Raw genomic sequence first — 22,221 nt, 5'->3', positions numbered from 1 at the left:
AAATTATAAGTTATGGGGTTTTTCCATGAAATTTCAATCCATACCACAGATACACAACATATATTCACGCTACCATCTATGCACATATACATGTTTGTGGTTTGGTGAGCAACAAACAACCAAGGTAAATGACTATCTTTGGCAAGGAATTTCAAAGCAAGAAAACAGCTTAAAAGGCTTAACATTAAAAGTATAGTGTATATAATTATGAAATGTTCTTCCCAGTGACTACTGAATAACATTTGAGAAGTTCCCCTTAGCATTAATGTGAATGGCATGATTATAACAATATTCTACAGCAATAATAGCAGCACCTTGCACACTGCCTATGTTCCAGGCATCGTGCTAAGTCCTTAATGCCATTAACTCATTAAGCCACCCCACAAACCTAGGAGCTAGGTGAGACGATTATCCCTATTTTACAGAACAGCAAACTGGGACACAAATTTAAGTAATATGCCTAAATTGTACATCTGTGATTACAGAGCTGGATTAATCTGTGATTTCAGATTTGATGCTCATAAACTCCAGATGACAGTGGCCTGTATTTACCAAGTGCATCTTCTTTTTCTGAAAAACAGAAGTTAACTACAAGTTGCATTGGCTAAAGACAGAGATCAATTAATTTTCAAATGGTATAACAGATTAATATATTCAGCCAAGGAAAATATGAAATATGCATTTCAGCGTTACATTTGAAGTCTACATTTGGTTGTATTTAGGTCTATTATGTTTAAATCTTTTTACCGTCATAGCATTTTTTTCATATTTTAAACATTTTATGTTTTACGCATCACAGTTATTTCAAAGTTATTGAGAACTGTTAGGTGTAGTGATTTTCTAAAAATCCTTCCTTCAGCGCTTCTCCAATGCTCTTCTAGTAAAGGACCTTCTCAGCATCATCCAAAATGAAACATCACTGCTCAGGCTCAATAATAAATAAAGGGCAATTAAAAGAAGTGGTTCTAGACAGTTTCTTAAGATAAAATACTTCAGATAAAATAAGATACCTTTGAAAGGAAATTTTAATAATAAAATAATCTGACTGATCCCTTCTAAGGGAAATTAGTAATAAGCACCTCTAGAAACTTCATCTTTATGTCCCCCAAATTCAAACTGTCTGCCACAGATGAAGAAGGAGATTTTTCCTACTCTCAAACTGAAGAATATTTGGATATCCTGAATATGATATAAGGTTTCTTCCTATATAGGTCTCAAATTTGAACATACATACCACCTATAATTTAGAAATCCCTCTTACAAGAATCTGTCTGACAGAAACGCTATAGTGTGTGAAAATATGAAAAAATTCACTGTGTCCATATCCAATGGGCTGAATATGCACATCCTGTGTTTGTAGATTCAAGCACTATGAATTGAAAATATTCAGAAAGCATACTGAGTCTCTACCGACCATGTGGACACGTTTTTCTCATTATTATCCCAGAAACAGCACAGTACAACATTGTATTCGGTTCTACAAATAATCTAGAAATGATTTAAGGTATATAGTAGAATTGCACAGGTTATAGACAAGTACTACATATTTTATACAAGGAATGTAAATGTCTTGAATATTTTTCTATCCACAGGAAACTCCTCATAGATACTGAGGGATGATTATATGTTTACCAACTTTCAACATATAGCACAGAATTAGGAATGAATGAAATATGATTGCTGTGGAAAGAGTACACACATGCAACCACATGTGCCTCCGAGATCTAAAATATCCATTATATAGACCACCATGTAACTGCTCATAAAAGGATAACCCTGAATGTAATCACTCAGAGATTTGTCTATGATATAATATTAAGGGGACAATGTAAGAGTATATTTTCTATAGAGATATAAATGTACCTTTATACAAATTTTATATCTATATACACAGGCCCTCATATAAAACCTGATATAAATTTGGATACAGATATATTTACTTTTATTTATTAAGATGAAAAGAATCTTGCCAAAAATTCAGACACACTAATTGCAGTTACCCTTGCAGGACAATGGAATTGGAGGAGGATGTTTTTTAACATCTGTGTTATTTGAACTCAATATAAGCAGAGGCCACTTTCATATTAAAGAGAAATATTTACACTAGACAGGAAATTGTAGAGAGTCTGCAGCAATCTCCCCTTTACCGACTCCCTTTAGTAAGAGCCACCCCTCTTTGCCCAGAAGGACAGTCTGAGGAAGAGCCCTCTCTATCCCAGGAGGCTGGTGGCTTTGCCAGCACCGGGGCTGCCGTCTGTGTGCCTGAAGAGGGGGACAAAGCACTCGGGTTTGTGACGAGAGGAAAGGCTCCACAGGCTTCCAGGTAGGGACAGTGGGTGAACTCTGTCCTCGGACAAACTGCTGCCCCAAGGCCTTCAAGACTGACTGTGCGCCCACTCCATCCACTGTGGGGATGCACGTCACAGTCTGCAGGTCACACTGTTGCTTAAGACCTTGCAACAAAAGGGAAATCGTCAAAGCCAGGCATGGTACAACAGGCCTGTGCTCCTGGTGCTCCTGACGGCTGAGGCAGGAGAGTCCCAAGTGTGAGCCTCGCCTAGGCCACTCAGCTGGACACCATCACAAGATGTTTTCAAAGGCGGGGGGAGCTCAGGGTGAATGCCCTGGGTTCCACAGCCAGGACTAAAGAGAGGGAGGGAGAGAAACACCGAGTAACTGCCCAGCCCCACAGCACTGCACCCATCCAACGTACAGGTTCCGTGGGCCAGAATTCTGGAGCAACCTGGCAGACTTGCGTGGTGGAGAACCTGACTGAGTGGACAGCAAAGGCCTCTTAGGTCAGAACACAGGTTTACAAGCTCCACAGAGAGGCAGGCAGCACCAGCGCAGCCAACGAGCCTGCCCGGCCACATCCGCCCTGCCCATCCCCACCCACCCGGCTCACCCTCACCAGCGCTGAAGTCAGCCTGTGCTCACTTCACTGTCAGCTCACCGAGCTGCTGGGGTGCACACATCCTGCTCCACCCCAGTAGGCGCACAAGGTGCAGGGTGCAGACCCCGGCTCGGTTTACCTTAGTCCACTTGAGGAAGATGCAGAAAAGTATCCCACAGGGGACCAGAAAGTTTCGGGAAACTGAGAAGCATTTCTCAGCCTCACAGGGTCCCTGGAGCACCACACAGAGAGGTGATAAAGCACCGCGGCTCCCAAGCCCAGGGCTGCAACCCGTGACTCCCTGCCTTGCATAATGTGTTATCTCAGAACACTCACCGGTGGCTCAGGCCTCCGGTCCGGGTCTGAGGAACCAGCTAATAGCAAAGAAACAACAACAGCAACAACAAAACCCCAGCAAACCAAAACTGAGTTCAAAAGCAGCAAACAAAATCCCTCGTCCACTGAAGCACAGGAGTATTAAATGAGATAACATCAGGTATAATTTTTTGTGTGCCGGGAATCGAACTCAGGGCCTCACGCTTGCCAGGCAGGCACTGTGCCGCTGAGCTACATCCCCAACCCTCTGGCATAATTCTTTAAGAGCTTTTGGAGCTGTTTTGATCATGGCCTAGAAACACATAAGCAAAAAGAACAAAACAAAGGACAGTTCCCTTTGCTCGCACACTTCCAAAACGACGGTGTCAGCAAAACTGGAGCTCAAGCCGGAAGTAGAAACTTCCGGGAAGGAGGACACCGAAGAAAGCGCCCGCAGGCAGGAGCTGCAGAACCCCCTACCAGCAGAGTCTGCATTGCACCGACAGCACGGGGAGCCCTGAGCGCGGCTCTCCCAGGAGCCCCCTGCCTGTGAAGAAGGGCACAGCAAGACCCCTTCCGCTTCTGCTGGGAGACCAGGCTCCCTGGGCGTCCCCATGAATGTGAGCCCGAATTGACTCTCCCGGACAGGGACACAGGAGCATCCCGAGTCAGGCTATTTAGCTGAACCTTCGGTGACCCAAGCTGGGGCTCCTGCTGCCCGGTGCAGGGAAGCCCCGTGGTGTACACTACCATCACCACCTCCGGTCAATATTCAGAGCACGTGAGCCACGCGCCGGAAACCGTGACTGCACACTGTGCTTCTTCCTGAAGGTGACACTGAGGTTCTCGCTCTATTCTATTTTACAGCCGAGGACGCCAGGCCCACCCTGGGGTGACCTGCGCAACCGGAAGGGTCAGAAGTGGAAGAAGCAGGGGAAAGGCAAGTAAGAAAGAGAAGTGGGAAAGACTACTAAAAACAAGTACAGAGCAGGCGTGACCCAACACATGTGCTTCCGTGCGTGTCTAAGACGCACTTCTTCACAGTGGCTGAAACCGGCAGCCAGCGCGGCCCGAAGCAAATAGTGATGCGAAGGCTATTACTATGCAAAGGCAGGGGCCAAGGAGCCCAGGGGAAGAGAGCAGGTCTAGCAGAGACAGGCCTGCATCCCGGCCCCAGCACCACACAGAGAGAAAGAGAGAGAGAGGAAAAAGAAAAGGAAGAGGAAAAAGAGGAAAAGGAAAAGGAAGGACAGGCAGATGGTAGAGTCAATTCAAGAGGCCAAACTAAACAGAAGCTCTCGCAGTGCTGGGGCGAGTGCGGGACGGGCTTCCTGCGTCCTACAGCAGCGGAACACCCAGGCAAACGCAGAGCGGCTGCTGCGAACGCCACCTAAGCACCAGGGCAGAGAAATCTCCCGCTGCTGCAGTCTAAAATTCAAAACTCCACGGAAGACACACAGGTGAGCGTCTGTATCTGCCTCTGCATGCGTCTCTCAGTGCCCACGAGCAGACACGCTCACACCCGAGGGCGCGCGTGGAGCCGCACGTACGGGCGGCGCCTCCTTAAAGGGTGTCTCCGCAGTCGTGTTGCCCAGGGCGGTCACACCAGGCAGGGCGGGGTGGAAACCCGCGGCAGCGGCGAGCACACTCTTAACTTACGGTGTCCCACATCACGATGTACACGTCCGTGCTGAACGAGCTATTGACGTGCTGGGTGAGGTACAGGTTGAGGAAATCACAGAAGTGGTGATACATGTTAACCCCTAGCATCGGAGAAGAGAAATCTGTGTTAATTAGTGATTAAACAATTTTTATTCCATCCCATCTGCTTACAGTTCAAAGGACTTTTAGTTGAAATAAATGAGGGAAAACAGTGATTTTTTTCCTGAACATAATCTACACAGAAATACAGTCCGTTTACAAATCCATTGGGCTCAAAACTTTGCTTTTTAAACTGGGTATTTGGAAATCAGGATGTATTTCCCCATATAACCCAAATAACAAATTAAGTTCCCAGAAAAAAGCCATGTAGATCTATTTAACCCAAAATGGGGTAGAACAATAACTTCATAAGGTTATTTATTCCTTTTGATCACTTTTTGAAAAATCAATTAAGCAACGCCTATTCCCGGAAGTACTGTTGATGCAAGTATGACAGCAACTACTAACATTTTGGTGGTTTTCATTCATGTCTCTTTTGGCCCTATTTAATCACTGCTCATGGTATTCTTCCTGAGAAAATACTGACCAACTATCATTTAAAAGAGATGAATGGGCTGGGGATTTAGCTCAGTGGCACAGCGCCTGCCTGGCAAGCACAAGGTCGTGAGTTCGATTCCCGGTAGCAGGAAAAAAACAAAGAAAAGATAATTAAAAGAGATGAATGTCTCATGCCCAAATTGAAAATGCATAAACTCTGGAGTTAGAACTGGCTTGAATTCCAGCTCAGTCGTTCATGAGCAAGTCTCCTAGGTAAATTCGTAGTCTGTAAGCATTGGGCGCTCTACTGGAATGGGCAGTAGTCAGACCTCCGCGCCAGCTTTGTCATAAGAAATCCAAAAGGATGCACGCTCCAGTGCCATCCTGACGTCTGGCACATGGTGAGAGGCCAGCTGTGCCCCACGGGGCCAGACAGAGCAGACAGCACTGAGGCTGCCACCATTTATAAATTCTAATGCCAGTCATTAGGAAAAAAACAGAAGTGACACTTAAACATGTGCATTTTCAAGGAAGGAAAAAGTTGAGTAAAAGAAGAACGGTGACTTCCAAAAGCGGATATCATAAAATAGTCTGACTTCCTCCTCATAGTGAATAGTAACAGTGTGTTCCAGAAAGTATGGGTGAAAAATGCTCAGCTCTTTCCAGCGTGGTTATCTTAGATGAATGTTTGGGAGGGCTACTTTTTTTCAGCCAGAAACATGCTGGCAAATAGCACATTGTCAGCTTAAGGAAAACCGAGTTCTATGAGAACGCACCCTCCTTCGCCCAGGTGAGCTACCCAGGGAACATCAGCTCTCGGGTAACACTGAGGGAGCTCCTAACATTAACTAGAGAATTCAGCAAGTGCTACCAGGATTTATAAATGAAGGCGCAAACAAACAAGGGCTTCAGCGCTGAGAAACACGCCCCGGTGAGCCCTGTTCTGTAGAAATGCTCGCTCGCCCAAGGTAAGAGTTAATAAGAAAAGAAAAGTTGGACGACAGCCTAAGAGGAAAAAGCAGAGTTATGAATATAGGAAAGAAAAGGCACACATCTACCTTAGCCCATTATTCTCCTTCTACCTACTTTATTGCATCAGATCTGCATAAATTCACTGGCTCATGCATACTCACCTCTTTTATAGGCAGATCACTGTTTTCTTTGCCTCTTTAATTTGCATAATTTTAAGAAATGAGTCAGAACCTTGAACATAGCATTTTTACTTGCTCTTATTTCAACATTCTAAACTTGTCTGATTTCTGAATCTAATACTTTGTAATATAAGAATTATGACTACAGAAAGGAGAGCACATTAAAACTATGATCAATAAATTATGGTAATTCCCAAATATTCGTGACAGAGGACTCGCTATATTTCACTGTAGGCCCAGCCTCTCATGAATTTTGATATGATGTCGCACAGTAATCCCTGTCTGTCATAATGAGAGAGACAATATAGAATGATCTGTGCTTCTCCTGTCTAGGGCAACTAGTTCACAAAGTTAAAGTTATGCTTGCAAGCTGAGACTTAGCGCCTGTAGGCATAAATGGAAACTAATTCTAATTTTTTTCCCAAGATTATATACTACAGTGTGACTTCCTAAAGAATTTTAAATTCACTTTAGTCATGGAAATAATATTAGTAAGTTTGCTAGGTGAGGTTATAGAAATTTCTTTTCCTCCTTTGTATTTAACAATAATTGTAATGAAACAATTTAAATCAAGTAATTAGAGCAACCAGCGGGGGTAAATTTAGTGGAAAGGTGTACATGCCTTCTTTCACCTTCAAATTTTGAGTGAGTGATTTGATGTAAATACACAGGTCTCTTCTAGACTATTCAAAGTGTGTCAGGTGTGGTGGCACACGCCTATAATCCCAGCACTTGGGAGGCTGAGGCAGGAGGATTATTCACAAGTCTGAGATCAGCCTGAGCTACAAAGTGAGCTCAAGGCCAGCCTGAACTGCATAGGGAGACCCTGCCTCAAAAAGACAAAAAAAATGAATACTCAAAGTACAAAGTAACAGGAAATTCCAGCTAGTTCATCTACTTCCGAGAAGAAAGCAAGAACCAAATCTACTATGTGTCATAGTACTCTTTTAAAAATCCAAAGAAAATTCATAAACACATAAATTATATACTTATAAAAATTATATGTACATGACATTAACCAACCTATAGATACCAGAAAAATTAACTTCTTACCTGCATCTAATTTCATGAAGTATGTTGGTTTTTCAATAACAATGTCACATTCAGCATTATCTATAGGTCTGAAGTTGAGCTGAGTATAGCTTTGTAGCTCAGCAAACCTGGAATGATGAAATGGCATATAAATTTCAAAGTGATTACTGTAACTTAGGAGCTATCTGTTGATTAGGTCAATTTTATTTCTAATATGTAAAAGCACTTCTACGGAGACATGTAGCCTCTCTCCCTTACTGTCATTTATATAATTTCATATCAACTTGAATATTAAATTTTAAAAATCACCTCAGGGCCGGTGATATACCCCAGCAGCACACTGCCTGCCTGGGAAGTACAAGGTCGTGAGTTCAATTCCCAGTACCCACAAAAAAAAAAAACATCTTGTGTAAAACAGTTAAATTGGGAACCTACCACACAAAGAGGAAACTTATATTGCAGTTGGCTAAATAATCTACCAGTGAAGTGGGACGCTTCAACAAGATTTCCTATAGTTTAATGAGGCTCAAAGTGAACAATGTGTCAGAGGAACTCTTGCTGTAGCAGCTGTGGAGTCTGAGAAAGATGGCACTCCAAAAATTACTTAGTACTCCAAAAGACACCAACAACTAAGCATCTCTGAGGAAGGAAAAGTCTTTTTCTCAAAAATTGTCTTTGGAAGTGACGTGGTACAGTTTTCTTCCAAATCAAAGACCACCACAAGCATGTGACAACAGACATTTAGAGCTAACATAAAGATCATCTATAACTCTTTGTCTCTGAGATCACACTTCACGGAAAATAAATACCAAAAAGATCCTTTGAAAAACACATTGACAGAAGACCACAGTGGTTACGAAAATATGTCTGCAAATACTTCAGTACTTCTCCCTGCAAGAAGTGGAGGTGAATTCCCTTCCCTTGGGTGTGGGCATAATTCTGAGGCTCACCCCTCACCAACAGAACACAGCAGAAGTGACAGGACATCACTCCAGAGTGGACTCAGCTCGGAGGAAGCAGGAGCTGTGCTGTGAGCGGCACGAGGGTGAGGCCTTACTGTGAAAACTTAATCCTGGGCCAATGGTCAGAGAAGAACTGAGGCTTACAACAACCATGGTGAGTTCAGAAATACATTTTCCCATCCAGCTGAGCCTAGAGAAGGTGACAGCTCTAGCCAAGTTTGACAGCGACCTCAAGAGAGACCCAGCTATGCTCTTCACAAATTGTGACCATCACAATGTGAGAAACTAAACGTTTGCCCTGTTAAGCTTTTACATTTCGGAGTAATTTGTTACACAGCAATAGATAACAAATACAAACATGCACTAGAGGTATATTTTGTAATGACATGTTATACAACAATAAATACATAGTACAATCACACCCTAGGTAACTCTGATATAAAATCAGATATCAATACATACTAGGCAAGAAAATGCCCCATACAACATAGCAACTACCTACTGTCAAAATCTGTTCCTTCACGTGAGGAACTTCGGTGCAGACTGCAAAACACAGTACTGATGAAGGGCAGGTTACTATTCTGAATGGTCTGCTCAACATGAATGTATGTCCCCCGAAACTAACATTACAGAAGAGTAGCCTATGTGACAATGAAAGTAGGCACATCCCTTCCTTGGATGATGGACTAATTCCTCATCTTGATTGGGTTGGTAGCTACTTGGACCTACACATGTGATATAAATTATATGAACTAGACACCCAAACAAATGACCGCATCTAAACATGGTGACACACCCTTGTGTTTAGTTAGTAATACTGTGCCAGTGACAGTTTCCTGGCTTTGGTCATTGTGCTAGGGTTATATGAGATATTTTTATCTCTGGAAGCCGGGGTAATGGTACAATAGGAACTTCCTGTACTATTTTTAAATTTTCATGAGTCAAAACTAATTCAAAATAGAAGAGTTTTAAAGTTCAAAACTCTGATCAATGGTAATAAAAGTCAGGGGGAAGGACCTGGAAGGGAGACCGGGTGCTGGTAATACTCTGCATTCCAGCCTGGATAAGGGTTACACTGGTGGGTTCACTTCTCATAATCCAAACTGCACACTCTTTTGTGTGTTTGTTACAGACGGTGATACTTTGGTTCTCGAACACAATTCATTCCAAATTTGTGTTCAGACACAAAAGTTTGAGAACGGGACATATTTTTCCCATAAGAAATAATGGAAAACCAAATCATTGGTTCTGAGGCCTAAAAATTACACGTATAAATTCATTTTTCCAGGACTTTAACAAATTTTGCAATGATTTCTTTCTTTACTGTGGTTTTGTTTTGCTCTGAGCTGTACTGCTGGTGGTCACTAGCTTTCTCTGAAGCCATGGTGACAATATGTTACACAAATAAAGCACAAAAAAAGCACAGTGACAAATGCTGTAATGCACCAACACAAGCACGTGTTGTCTGGGGGGAAGCGGTGCTTAGACGGAAGCATCTCTCACTGGTATCCACTGTGAAATGCAGTGCATTACTCATTCTGTGAGGCCTGTGAAGCCTTCCTTCTCTTTTTCTTTCTTTCTTTCTTTCTTTCAAGACTTCCTTCCTTTCTTTTCTTTTCTTTCTTCTTGCTTTTTTTCTTTCTGTTTTGTTTTGTGGGGATCTTTTGTTTTTTACTTTGAGACAGGGTCTCACTATGTAGTCCAGGCTGGCCTGGAGCTCACTATATAGACCAGGCTGGACCACTCATGCTGGTCCTCCTGCCTCAACTTCCCAAGTGCTAGGATTACAGGTGTGCAGCATCATGCCCAGTTTATACAGGCTGTTTCAAGTCTGATTTTCAGTTTGATTTTCAAGTGAAGCTATGAACACTGAACAGATTTCTTTTCAAACTTTGCTGTTTGAATAGTGGAAAATTTGAGCTTGGAGCCATTCAACAATCGAGGTATCAATGTATTTCAATACACACTCATTTTTCCTAAGAAAGTGTTCCCCAAAACACATGTACCAACTATAAATTAAATTAATTTTAAAATGATTTTTGCTTTCATTTACAAACAACAGTGCTATATCATATTTCTTAATTTTTTATAAACATGTTCAGTTCAGTTATACTGAGGAATTTGCCTGTAACCACCATTCCTCAGAAGCTAGAGCTTATACAAATTAAGTAACATTTACCTAAAATTATCTGCAACATCAGTAAATTTTCCATTTTGGAGTCCCTAGCAAAATCCGCAAGGACCAAAAATAAAAGCACATTTAGATATGTATTAAAAAATCATGTTACCAAGACTGCAGGGGGCTTTTGCGCTGACCTTCAGACATCAATGTACGAGAGTCAAGTTTACAGTGTCCTCCAATTTCACCATTCTGGAAAAAATCTTCCTTGAATCTAGTGTACAAAAAAAAAAAAAGGTTGAGTTTGAAAAACGTTTTCATGACTCCAGCTCATGGGCTGTAACTAAATGGGATTACCAGTTTCCAAAATCAATTTTTCTTTGGAACCTAAAGACAAGCATGCCCTACCTAATGACGTTCCAGTCAACAACCAACCACATAAAGGACTGTGATCCCCTCAGATTATATCTAGTGGCGCTGCAGGTATCTAAGTTTGTGTGAAGCCTGGTATGGTAGCTGTCTTTGGTTACTTTTCTCTCATTGCTGAGACAAAATAGCTGATGCCCAGAATTAAGGAAGGAAAGGTCTATTTAGCGTAGTTTGTGGGGGTTTCAGTCTATAATCAGCTGGCTGCAAGGCAGGGTCGCAGGGCACAGGGGCCACGCTTCAAGGTGGCACAAGACAGCAAAAGCAGCACGAGCAAAAAGGCAGGAGAACAAACCTGTTTTCCTCCCTTACACTGTACGCTGGCTGTCCGCTCACACCCACACCGTCTCAGTGCCCTCTTCTTGCACAGGCTCAGGTTGGATACCAAAAAACATCCTAGATCAGGAAGGGCATGTCCTTTTCGCCCCAGGATGCAGAACTGCTGAGTCACTTAGCCAAGCCTTTAGACTCCAGTTGACACAGTGTATCAACCATAACAGTGGCACATACCTGTAATCCCAGCACTCTGGAAGGCTGAGGCAGGAAGACTGCAAGTTTGAGCCCAGCTTGCACAATTCTGTGACTTAGTAATACCTTTTCTTAAAAAAAAGGTTGAGGATGAGCTCAGGGTGAAGGCCCTAGGTTCAGTCCCCACTAGTGGGAAAAAAATACTGTGCAAATACACTCGACAGTGTTTGCACAGCGATAGAATCACCTAATGGATCCCCTCTGTTAAGCAAAGCTTGAATGTAGAGAGCCCGCCAAAAATAACGTATATACACTTCAGGAAAAGAAAATAGTATGAGGTCTTTTCAATAGATGGTGTTACCCTTGTATGGAGACCTCTAGAGGAGGTCACATAGAGCAGAAAACTCACTACACTGCTGGCTTTAGAGAAAAAACTGAAAATGCCTGTGTAGCAATCTCAATGACGAAGTCACCCAAGCAGCATTCACCACACTAATAAATGTCTGGAAGCTCACGGCTACCACTCTGAGCACCTCTTGTAATTGTAGAGTCCGCAGGTAACTTGTGTTAATCTCATGATATCTCCATAAATTTAATCTTAATATATTTCTACAAGTTTTTCCTTTCCTAAAGTATGCATACCTTTTTTTGGCAGACTCTTTATTTAAAATAGAAAATTTTAAACATATACAAAAGTAGGGTCGGGGATGTAGCTCAGTGGCAGACTGTCTGCCTGGCATTCAAGAGGCCCTGGGTTCAAACCCCAACCCTGCAAAACAAACAAACAAACAACCTACACAAAAGTAGCAGAATTCTTTGGAGTTTAGCATCATCCACTTAAATACCTGTCGTGATTCCTCTTGATGTTCCTTAAGTCAAGGTAGAGATGGGTGGCTCTGCAGTACTGAAGGTAACGGGAACACACCAGGCTCGAGTCACCCTGAAACAAGGTTGACAAGAAGGAAAACTTGCCCCTGAGCCTCGACATTTTGAGAACTCACCAGACATGCAAGGCAGGGTAACAGCAAGCGCAGCCCCAGGATGGGAGAACTGTCCGCACACTGCAACCGCTTATCCGTGGGTTCTCCCCCACCCAGCAGAACTTAGCCAAATACACTTTGGTTTCCACACTTTAATGTTGCGGTGAAGAACTCCAGCTGGGCGTGGTGGCACATGCCTGTAATCCCAGCATTCGGGAGGCTGAGGCAGGAGGATCATTGTGAGTTCGAGACCAGCCTGGGCTACAAAGTGAGCTCAAGCTCAAGGCCAGCCTGAACTGCATAGTGAGACCCTGTCTCAAAAAGACCAAAAAAAAGAACTCCACATGCTCTGTTTGTATCAGCTCTAACTATTTTAAAGCCAAAAGCTGTATATATGGTTCAATTCAGTCCCCTCAAAAAAGGAAAAAAAAACACTGCAAACCGTCACTCCCCCGTAGCTATGTGAAAAAGCACTTTGCGCGGACAAGCCAAAGGACACAAGGAAGAATGCACGTGCTAGGCAAGTTCACAGGCAAGGCTGGAAGGGCAGTTTGCCAATGTGAATAAGAGGCACTTTCTCCAGATTTTCCCACGAACCCTGTGGGAGTCTCTCTCAAGAGCAACCAGAGGGCAATCTCTTCTAAATAACTGAATCCAGCAGAGCCTCTTTCGACTTCAACCAATCTGCAGTGTGCTGACAGAGTGAGTGTTTCAGAAACATTGCTGCTTTGGATTTTATTTAGACAAGGACTGTAAATGCTATTTTATTATTTTTCCCAAAACTTCCCATGAACACAGGGCCTTCATCTTGAGCAGCATGATATTTTGGATTTGGTAATTAGTAAAAGATTACAACGGACTTAATATTTGTGTCCCTGGAAAATTTACAAGTTGAAATTCCAACTCTTGGTCCGGCATGGTGGCACACGCCTGTAATCCTGGCACTTGGGAGGCTGAGGCAGGAGGATCATGAGTGTAAGACTACCCTTGAACTAACAAGACTCTGTCTCAAAAAAAAACCAAAACAGAAATCCAAACTCTTGATGTGACATGACAGGGTTAGGGGTGACTGGAGCAGGAGGGGCGCCCTCACAACTCTGACTGGGTCTTCCTAAGAGGAACCACAGATAGCGCTCTCAGGTGAGGATACAAGAGGTGGCTGGCTGGCTGGCTGCAGTCTAGAAGAAGAGCCTCACCAGAACCTGACTGTTTTGGCACCTGAAGCTGGGCTTCTACCCTCCACAGCTGAGAGAAATTTCTGTTGCTTATGGCCACCAAGTCTAAAGTATTTTGTTGTAGCACCCCAAAAAACTAACACAGTTAGTTTCACAGTCTGGTAGCACATCCAAATAAACTGTGACCAGGGAAGTGATCCACAAGGCACCATGACAGAGGGATGCACGGAACGATGGTGGCCCTGTCCTTGCCCTCGCCACATGAAGAGCTGGACTCTAAGCAAAGCGTGCAAAGCAGCACAGAGCATCTACCCCAGGTGCCCTGGGGCAGTGCTAGTAATTCTCTTGGCACCTGATTCTCTCTGCTAGAACTGTTAATAGTTCTAGCATGTGCCAACCCTCCAACATCACGACAACATCTCTATTCAGGTTTAAATGCAAGTGAATTCATTTCTTTTAATCTCCCAGAATTTCTGGAGATAATAGAGATCCCCAAGACGGCAGAGAGTTTGCAGTTCAGGATCACCAGATTATAGAATATCACACACCTTAATCATAAGTGCTTAAAATTCCATCAAAAATAGCATTGAGACCTCTGTTGGGAGCCAGGCTCTACACTGAGCATTTTTATATGCAGAACCTCATTTCATGCTGCCTGTGTGCTACAAAATTGTCACGGCTTTAAGGCTGAGGGAATCAGAACAGAGAAGTTTTGAGCTCCTTGCCCAAGTCAGGATTTTAACTCTGTAGTCAAGAGCCTACTCTTGTACTTTCTAACTAAAACTATCCTTTGACCACATGTTTTTCTTAGCTAATGGGATGCAATGTGGTATGGAGCATGGCACACTGGGAAAAAAAAGATGTGCCTTTTATATCAAGATGCGCAGCTCTACAAGGCAGTTATATAGGTATTGGAGACTTTGCCGAATGTCTCTGAGAACCTGTTTTCTGTTCTAGAAAGTAGCATCAGTGCACCTTCTCTGCTTATCTGCTATAATACTGTGAGTCTTGAACTAGACCACATACAGAAAAGCTTATCACAAACTGAAAGCTCTAAGCAAACATAAACAGTATGGGGGATCATATCATCTGTCCAAAGCAAGCAAGAGATTTGTAAAGACACAATTTCCCATCTTTAGCCTATGTTGGAGTGGAGAAATTCTAAACCTAAAAAGATTTGAGGTAAACAGGTTCAAATGGTAAAGAGGCTAAAAATAACGAAGTAAAGAGGCTCACTTATGACAGAGCTCAACACCCACCGTCCTCTCCGGCTGACAGAGCACTCGCATTTCTTCCAGCCGCTCCCTGGCGTACCCGAAGTCCGCTTGTTTCCAGAAGATGTCTTTGGCTGACTCCATAGTGTCTGTCCTATTTGCAAAGGAAAAGATTCTGAGTTTTTTTTAACTTTTTTTCTGGACCTTGAATTTTCTTTCTATAGGTTAAACTGCTAGACATTTATTACTACTAATATTTTTTTAAAATACGCTATCATACTTTTCCTAGAACTCCCTCACCATATGTGAAGTTACCGAACTAAATTGTGCACAGACATAAAATAAAAAGACATAACAAAAATGTATGAAGTTTGGGTTATCTGGAATAGAAGACTTTTTTTTCTGGCTTTTTGAGACAGGGTCTCACTATGCCATTCAGGCTGGCCTTGAGCTCACTTTGTAGTCCAGGCTAGACTCAGGGTCCTCCTGCCTCAACCCCGGAGTTCTGGGATTACAGGCATTTTTTAATTTAATTTAATTTTATTTTTTTAAAGACAGGGTCTCACCATGTCGTTCAGACTGGTCTCAAACTCATTATGTGGCTCAGGCAGGCTTCAAACTCACAGCAGTCCTCTTGCCTCTCAGCCCAGCTTGGAATAGAAGACAACTGACTGTTCTGTGTTTTGTTGTGTTTTTTGTCTTTTTGAGACAGGATTTCACTATATAGTTCAGGCTGGCCTTGTGCTCACTTTGCAGCCCAAGCTGGCCTCAAATTTGCAGCGATTCTCCTGCCTCAGCCTCCCGAGTGCTGGGATTATAAGCGTGCGCCACTACACCCAACTGACAATGAACTATTACCGTGCTGTCTTTACCCTATTAACACTGTGTGAATTAGAAAAGATAACTACACTTCTTTCTTCTCTGTAGAATCCAGAGAAAACTATCCATTTACCTTCTTAGCATGCACTAGGGGAAAATAGTTTCCATAGTTCATACTGCCGTGGGGCAATGACAGATATTCCTACCCCAATGTGAAACTGTCAGGCAGGTGGTTAGACGTTAGCAGGCCTGAGGGATTAGGGGGTCAAAAGCAGCATGTGTTGCCAGTTAAGTAAAGCAAGACTTCAATGTATATTTGTCATCACTTACTAGGTCTCAAACCCAAAGCATTCCCGCAGAGCACAGCGGCATCTTCAGGTTACATACTGTGCACATTCCCTCTGTTATGGTTTGTGTATAGCTGTTCCCCCAAAGCCGAATGTGGTCATAGGGTTTTTTTGGAGGTGGCTGAATCTAGAGTGTGTGATTGATTAAAGGTGGATGACTGCTGGATCAGTCCGCTGATTGGATTGGCACTGCCCTGATCCTGGTAGACTACATGCAATATACGGGACAGAAAAGAGGCTTGTTTCACTCTCTTGCTAGGTTTTTGTTTGTTTGTTTGTTTGTTTTTTCTTTTTGAGACTGGGTCTCACTATGCAGTTCAGCCTGGCCTTGAACTCACTGTTTAGCCAAGCCTGGCATCAAACTCACAGTGATCCTCCTGCCCCAGCTTCCCGAGTGCTGGGATTACAGGTATACACCACTATGCTTGGCTTCTCTTGTTGCTTTTGCTCTCTTCGGCTGCCATGAACTGTTGGCCCCTGCCATGTGCCACCCTGCCTTAGTGCCACCTGATTATGGACTAAAACCTCTACAAACTGTGAGCTAAATAAACCTTTCCTCTTTTAACTTTGGGTGTCGGGTCTGTCTCAGCAACGAGTGAAGTAACTAAGACACCTTCTGATATCCGACCACCTAGCTGTGTAGCGCCACAACCATACAGCATTCCTGGATGTCATACCCTACAGCCCAATGATACCAGGAAAGAAGATGTTCTTTAAAGACTCTCCTGCCTTGGGCTAGGACCTGGTTTACATTAAAAACTTATCTTTCTTAAATTTTCTTTTGTAAGTTCCACAGATGATTGAAACCCCTGAGGAAACACTGGCCATCTAAAGGGGTCAGAAAGATATTTTGCAATTTCAAAGTAACTTCCAAGTCAAAATGACAATAAGCAGGATAATTATCCTAGTTCCCTGAGCTCCAGGAATAACTTCTGTGTGCATAAAATGCTATCCACACTCCACTCGAGGCGGATGTCTTTGCGCCACTGCCAGCCTTCTCACTTGAAGGTATAACCCTTTCTGTATCTAATTTACAACGAATTCTACAATACTTCTCCACGGCCTGTGGGTCTTTACTGAGTTCTTTCATCAAGGACACAAAGAACCAAGGGCCAAGAAAGTGATTTGCTGGTTCCTTGCTGGGTCAGGACCCAGCTTCATGGTTTCCAGATAGTCAAACTGAATTTAAGACTGGATAAACAGATTAATTACTACCTAACATCTAGGAAAGGAATTACTATCTAACATACAAAGAATCTAGCTCACTGGGTATGGTGGTACACACCTATAACCCCTGTACTAGGGAGGCTGAAACAGGAGGATTGCTGAGTTAGAGGTCAGTTTGGGCTTCAAAGTAAGTTCAAGGCCAGCCTGAACTATATAATGAAAACCTGTGTCAAAAAAAAAAAAAAAAAATAGCCAAGTGTGGTGGTGCACATCTGTATTCCCTGCACTCAGGAGGCTGAGGCAAGAGGACTGCTGTGAGTTTGAAGCCTGCCTGAGCCACATAATGACTTTGAGACCAGTCTGAACGACATGGTGAGACCCTGTCTTTAAAAAAATAAAATAAAATAAAAAAGAATCTACCTGTAACTTAAGGCATCAACACGTATTGCAGAGTGTGAAAGACTCCCATGCGAGGAGTGCATTCCACAGGGAAACTTACCAGCCCATGTCCACGTAGCTGCAGAAAGGGGAACCAAACCTAAACTCTGGTTTGCAGGACTTCTCATAACCCCAGCAGGACTTTAAATTTCCTAAGTGTTTCTAGAACGTAAAACATGAACATTTAGACTGGTCTCCCTTCCTCTGAAGTTTAGAAAGGATTCTTAAATTTTTCCATGATGGAAAAAAACCTTTAACATTTACATTTCATAACATGTATTAACACGAAAGTAATCAATCAGAGATGGGCCAGGGATATAGCTCAGCGGCACAGTGCCTGCCTGGCAAGTGCAAAGTCCTGAGTTCAACTCCTGGTACCAAAAAAAAAGTAATCAGAGGAAATTCTAAGGCTAGCAGCCTCAGGGTTCTTTATTCACTTTCCCTTATCAGTTCCCTAACCAAAAGTCTAGCCTCTATCTAAATTATCAAACACCATCTGAATTTTATATATATAATATGTATATGTATATATATATTATATATGTTGTATATTTTGTTTATATAAGTGTGTTTGCCTGTTTTTGGTGACACTAGAGAATTAAACATTGATCCTGGGGCCTTCACACTGAGCTACATCCCAGCCTCTACTTTTTCCTTTTTATTTTAAGGCAATGACTCACTAAATGCCCAAACTTGGGTAGAAATCCTCCTCCTCCTGCCTCAGCCTCCCAGAGCGCTGAGATTACTGATATGTGCCACCACTCCCAGCTTAAATTTGAATTCCCTGAGGTAGCTAAGAAAACTGCCTCTCTCAGAGAACAAACCTTTTAAAATCAGTCCCTAAAAAGACATATGAACTAAAACTCCTGTTACCCAAAAGGATCTCCATTAAGCTGAATGGATCAGCAACTTCACTCATCAATCAAAACCAGCAGGAACCTCACAAGGCTGAGTCGGCAGCAGCTGCTGCACAGGCCCAGGGGCGAGTCCAGGCTCCGCGTTTCCGTGTGCTTCCTGAGCCGGCACCATGGGAAAGGAAGTGTCTCACAATGCCCAGCTTTGATCTTCAAGGCCGCAGGAGTCATCCTAATGGGCTCCTATTTGAGGCTTTTCCCAGCCCACAGTCTTAATTATTTAGAGACAGAGGCTGAGGTGTTATTATGGAAATTAAGTGCTAAGAGACTTCTTCCATGCAGGTGAGAAAAGAAGAGGTGTGACATCCCCTACTTTGAACAAGATGGTTTTTTCCCTGCCTAAAATCACAGCTGCTTTATTTCCAGAGTAAAGAGGTAGTATTAGCTGCCTATTTATTCTGGTAGTAATTTAGACTTTAAATTTCACTTTTGTGAATGGGACATCCATTTTAAACCAAGTTTAGTCACTTCAAAGTGTGAGATGAACTGCAACAATGACAGGCTCACATCAAAAACTGACAGTGCTGGCTTACCTTCAGTCTTGGGTCATAGGCAGACGCAGGAAGCCAGCACACACTGTATCTGCTTAAAAATCAAGGAGGAGAGGAGAAACAACACCTGCCTTGTACGGGCACCGCGAGTCCTTCTTGCAGAGGGTGGCAACATGGCTGTTGTTGTACAGGAAGAAGGGAATGTGCTCCTCGGGCAGGCGCACGCCGGCGTAGTCATACAGGGGCTCTCCTGGCACGGGGCCGGCCTCAGGAGACGCCTCCTCTTGGCCACTCGGTGGAACTTCATGAAGTAGGACTCCAAAGACAAGCAGCATTAACATAGCAACCTCCAAACCTAGAGATCAAATTGGACACACCTTCGTTAAGAATTTTCCTTTAAAGGTCCAAGGAAAGCGCCAAGCGCTAAGCATAATTACAATGTACCTTGCGACACCAGTGGGTAATGTTTCTTATTCACCAGCTATTGAATGAGTATCTGCTGCGTGCCAGGCACTGTGTCAGGAGGTATCCAAGCATGAGACAGTAAAACGTCCTATCCTAAATGTATTTCTTTGGCATGTTTTGAGTTGGTTCCGCAGAGGAGCTGCAGACCTCTGCAGGCACTGGAATGGCTCTGAGAAACTTGTAAAAAGAGATTTGCATTTACCTCCATCTGGAAACTGCGTGCAGGCAGTCTTCCCTACCTGCCATCCCCTTTTTGCCTACAAAAGATTGAAGGTCTGACACCTGGCTAAAAGGTAGGCCTAGGCATTCTAAAAGCCTCTGATGTAGCAGAAGTGCTACAGTGTGAAGTAGCAGAAGTGCAGTCAGTGTGAACCAAATTCATTGTCTTTGGGAAGCTCCTGCCCTGGTAGGTACAGTGATACCGTGCGTTAATAACTGTGACTCAGAAACTCCAGGCATGAAATCAAGCAGTCTGCCTCAAAGACTGTGCCCTTAAACTCTACTCTGTCTGAAAGCCCAACCAGCCTTCACACTGTGGAAGGCGGTGATGATGGTGAATATTATTGCATTTCTAACTCATCCCAGAAGGTTCAAGCTCTTGGGTCACATTTCCCCAGTATATCCCTGACCGTAATCATGCTTTCTCAGTTCACTGTAATGGTATCTCTGCTTAGGGATGTTGGTTGTGTTTTGAATTTTCTTTCTACTGAGTGACAGAACCATAAAATACATACAGTGCCTCAGTAAGGTTTGCTGTGTACTAAGCTACACGTGACCACACAACTTTCAAAATCAGTGAGTAGCGGGAATAAGCAAAAAATCCTTTCCCCCTCTAGAGCTGTAAATACTGAGGCTTTTCATGCAGGTAGACCTGCAGAGTCTGTTATCTGTTGTAAATCTGATCTGGATTAATACTTTTAGTTGGGACTTTTATCTAAGAGTAAACTGACGGCAAATTTTATAAAACTTAGAAGTACATATTAACAGAAGCCTGGTATGGTGGTGCACGCCTGCAATCTCAGTGTTCTGGGAGGCTGAGGCAGGAGGATGGAGTCTCCAAGCCCAGCCTGGGCAATTTAGTGACTCAGCAAGACCCTCTGTCAAATTTTTTAAAAAAATTAAAAACGGTTGGGGATGTCACTCAGTGTGAAGGCCCCGAGTTTAACTCCCAGTACCACAAAATAAATAAATATAAGGAAAATATTTATACATATATAATACACACACATGTATACTATATACAAGACTCCACTTACAATGAAAATACTTACCTCTTTAATCTTCAGAGCCACCCAAAAGCTGTTGATGTTTCAGGCACCTAAAACCTTTCAGAAATAAAACATATTGCTTTAGAAGCATACCGAAGTAGGTTTATCATTTAGGAGGTATTTGGATTTACAGGAGATAGTAAGAGCGAAAATAATTTGATGAGCAACCGCCTGACCAGAAGGTCGGGCTCAGCACGCTCTTTCTCCTCTTCAGTGAATACCATACCTCGCGAAGCCAAGCCAGCGCTGCCCTCCACACAGTAGGTCAACAGGCCAGATTCTGAGAGAGAGCAGGAAGGAGGTGGCCCACTCCACAGCCATCAACAGCGCCAGCCCACAGGGCCCGTGGAGAGGAAACACTCCAGGGCGCCAGCGGGGTTCAAGCTCCCGCCGCAGTAACGCTCTCCTGGGGATCACCCTCCTGGTGACAAATAAGCTACGGCCAAGACGGCGTCCTGAGCCGTGCTTATCCAAGTCCAGCGCCCTGCGGCGAGCTCTGGCCTTCCCTAAACTCTAAAGTCGCCCACCCACGGAGAAGCAGCAACACTTTGCACGGAGAAAACCGAACACGCACATAGGTCACACGGCCTCTGCGCGGGCACATACCCACTTGCAGGAGCTCGATGGGGTGCGGCTGGCGCGGAAAGTACAACCCCGGGGCCTGGCACACAGCCCTGGTGCCGACTCGTCCTGCACGGCCTCGCGGGGGCGGCTGGATGCACAGCACAGCTCCAGCAGATGCACGACTCGGGGCTATGTTACGCTTTCCTTAGTCACAAAAAGGCCAGGCGCATTCCACTCTTGGATCCCTTGACCGGATTTCCACAAACCTAAAAAAAAATAAAAAGGAAGACTCTGATGAAACCTGGCATGACAGGGACCTCCGCGGGTGAGGCAATGCTCTTGAAACAGAGCTTGGAAAACCAAAGCACAGAGGGACAAATATAAAGTTATGCACGCCTGAGACTCTGGGAAGCCCGCAGGGCTGCACCTCCTGGTACCATAAAGGCCCGCGGTAAGGTGCGGGCACGTCTCGGAGACTCGGCCGCCGCCACGGCGGAGGTCCCCGCTGTCTACCACAGTCTGAGAGCCGGCTCGGATGCTGCGCGCGGGTTCGCGGCCCCAGCCGGGGTCCCCCCGACGCTGCTTTGGGGTGCAGAGATCCCCGTGGCCAGCCGCCTCCACCCCCCACCCCCGTCCAGGTACGCCCGGAGGGACCTTCGGGAGAAGCTCCGCCCCGGCGGGAAACCCGGCCAGAGGGGCACAGGCCACGGGCACCGGGAAGGGGCTGGACGCGCGGCCCGAGAGGGCCAGGATCGGCGCCGGACGTCACGTCCAGGGCCCGCAGGGCACCGCGGGGCGCGGGCGGGTCCGAGCG

The 22,221-nt window shown here is 44.2% G+C and overlaps 1 protein-coding gene across 3 annotated transcripts in view; it reads right to left on the bottom strand.

Annotated features, from left to right (window-relative positions):
- Eogt (EGF domain-specific O-linked N-acetylglucosamine (GlcNAc) transferase) overlaps positions 1-22,221 on the bottom strand; it is a 33,383-nt gene that overhangs the window by 10,916 nt on the left and 246 nt on the right. For 2 of the 3 annotated variants that reach the window (XM_005383814.2, XM_013513795.1), the window contains exons 2-10: positions 21,450-21,673; positions 20,847-20,900; positions 19,242-19,465; positions 17,767-17,867; positions 14,980-15,088; positions 12,411-12,505; positions 10,841-10,945; positions 7,612-7,718; positions 4,868-4,971 (exon numbers count right to left, since the gene is read on the bottom strand). In XM_005383814.2, coding sequence (XP_005383871.1) covers positions 4,868-4,971; positions 7,612-7,718; positions 10,841-10,945; positions 12,411-12,505; positions 14,980-15,088; positions 17,767-17,867; positions 19,242-19,451 — 831 coding nt within the window. In that variant the 5' untranslated portion in view covers positions 19,452-19,465; positions 20,847-20,900; positions 21,450-21,673. Of the gene's footprint in view, positions 1-4,867; positions 4,972-7,611; positions 7,719-10,840; positions 10,946-12,410; positions 12,506-14,979; positions 15,089-17,766; positions 17,868-19,241; positions 19,466-20,846; positions 20,901-21,449; positions 21,674-22,061; positions 22,173-22,221 lie in introns of those variants that run through there. The other variant, XM_005383815.2, reaches the window with a different exon arrangement.

This window comes from Chinchilla lanigera, unplaced genomic scaffold, assembly GCF_000276665.1.
Source record: "Chinchilla lanigera isolate Chin_1 unplaced genomic scaffold, ChiLan1.0 scaffold00020, whole genome shotgun sequence".
In the NCBI taxonomy this organism is placed as follows: Eukaryota; Metazoa; Chordata; class Mammalia; order Rodentia; family Chinchillidae; genus Chinchilla; species Chinchilla lanigera.
This window is presented reverse-complemented; position numbering and strand designations above follow the sequence as displayed.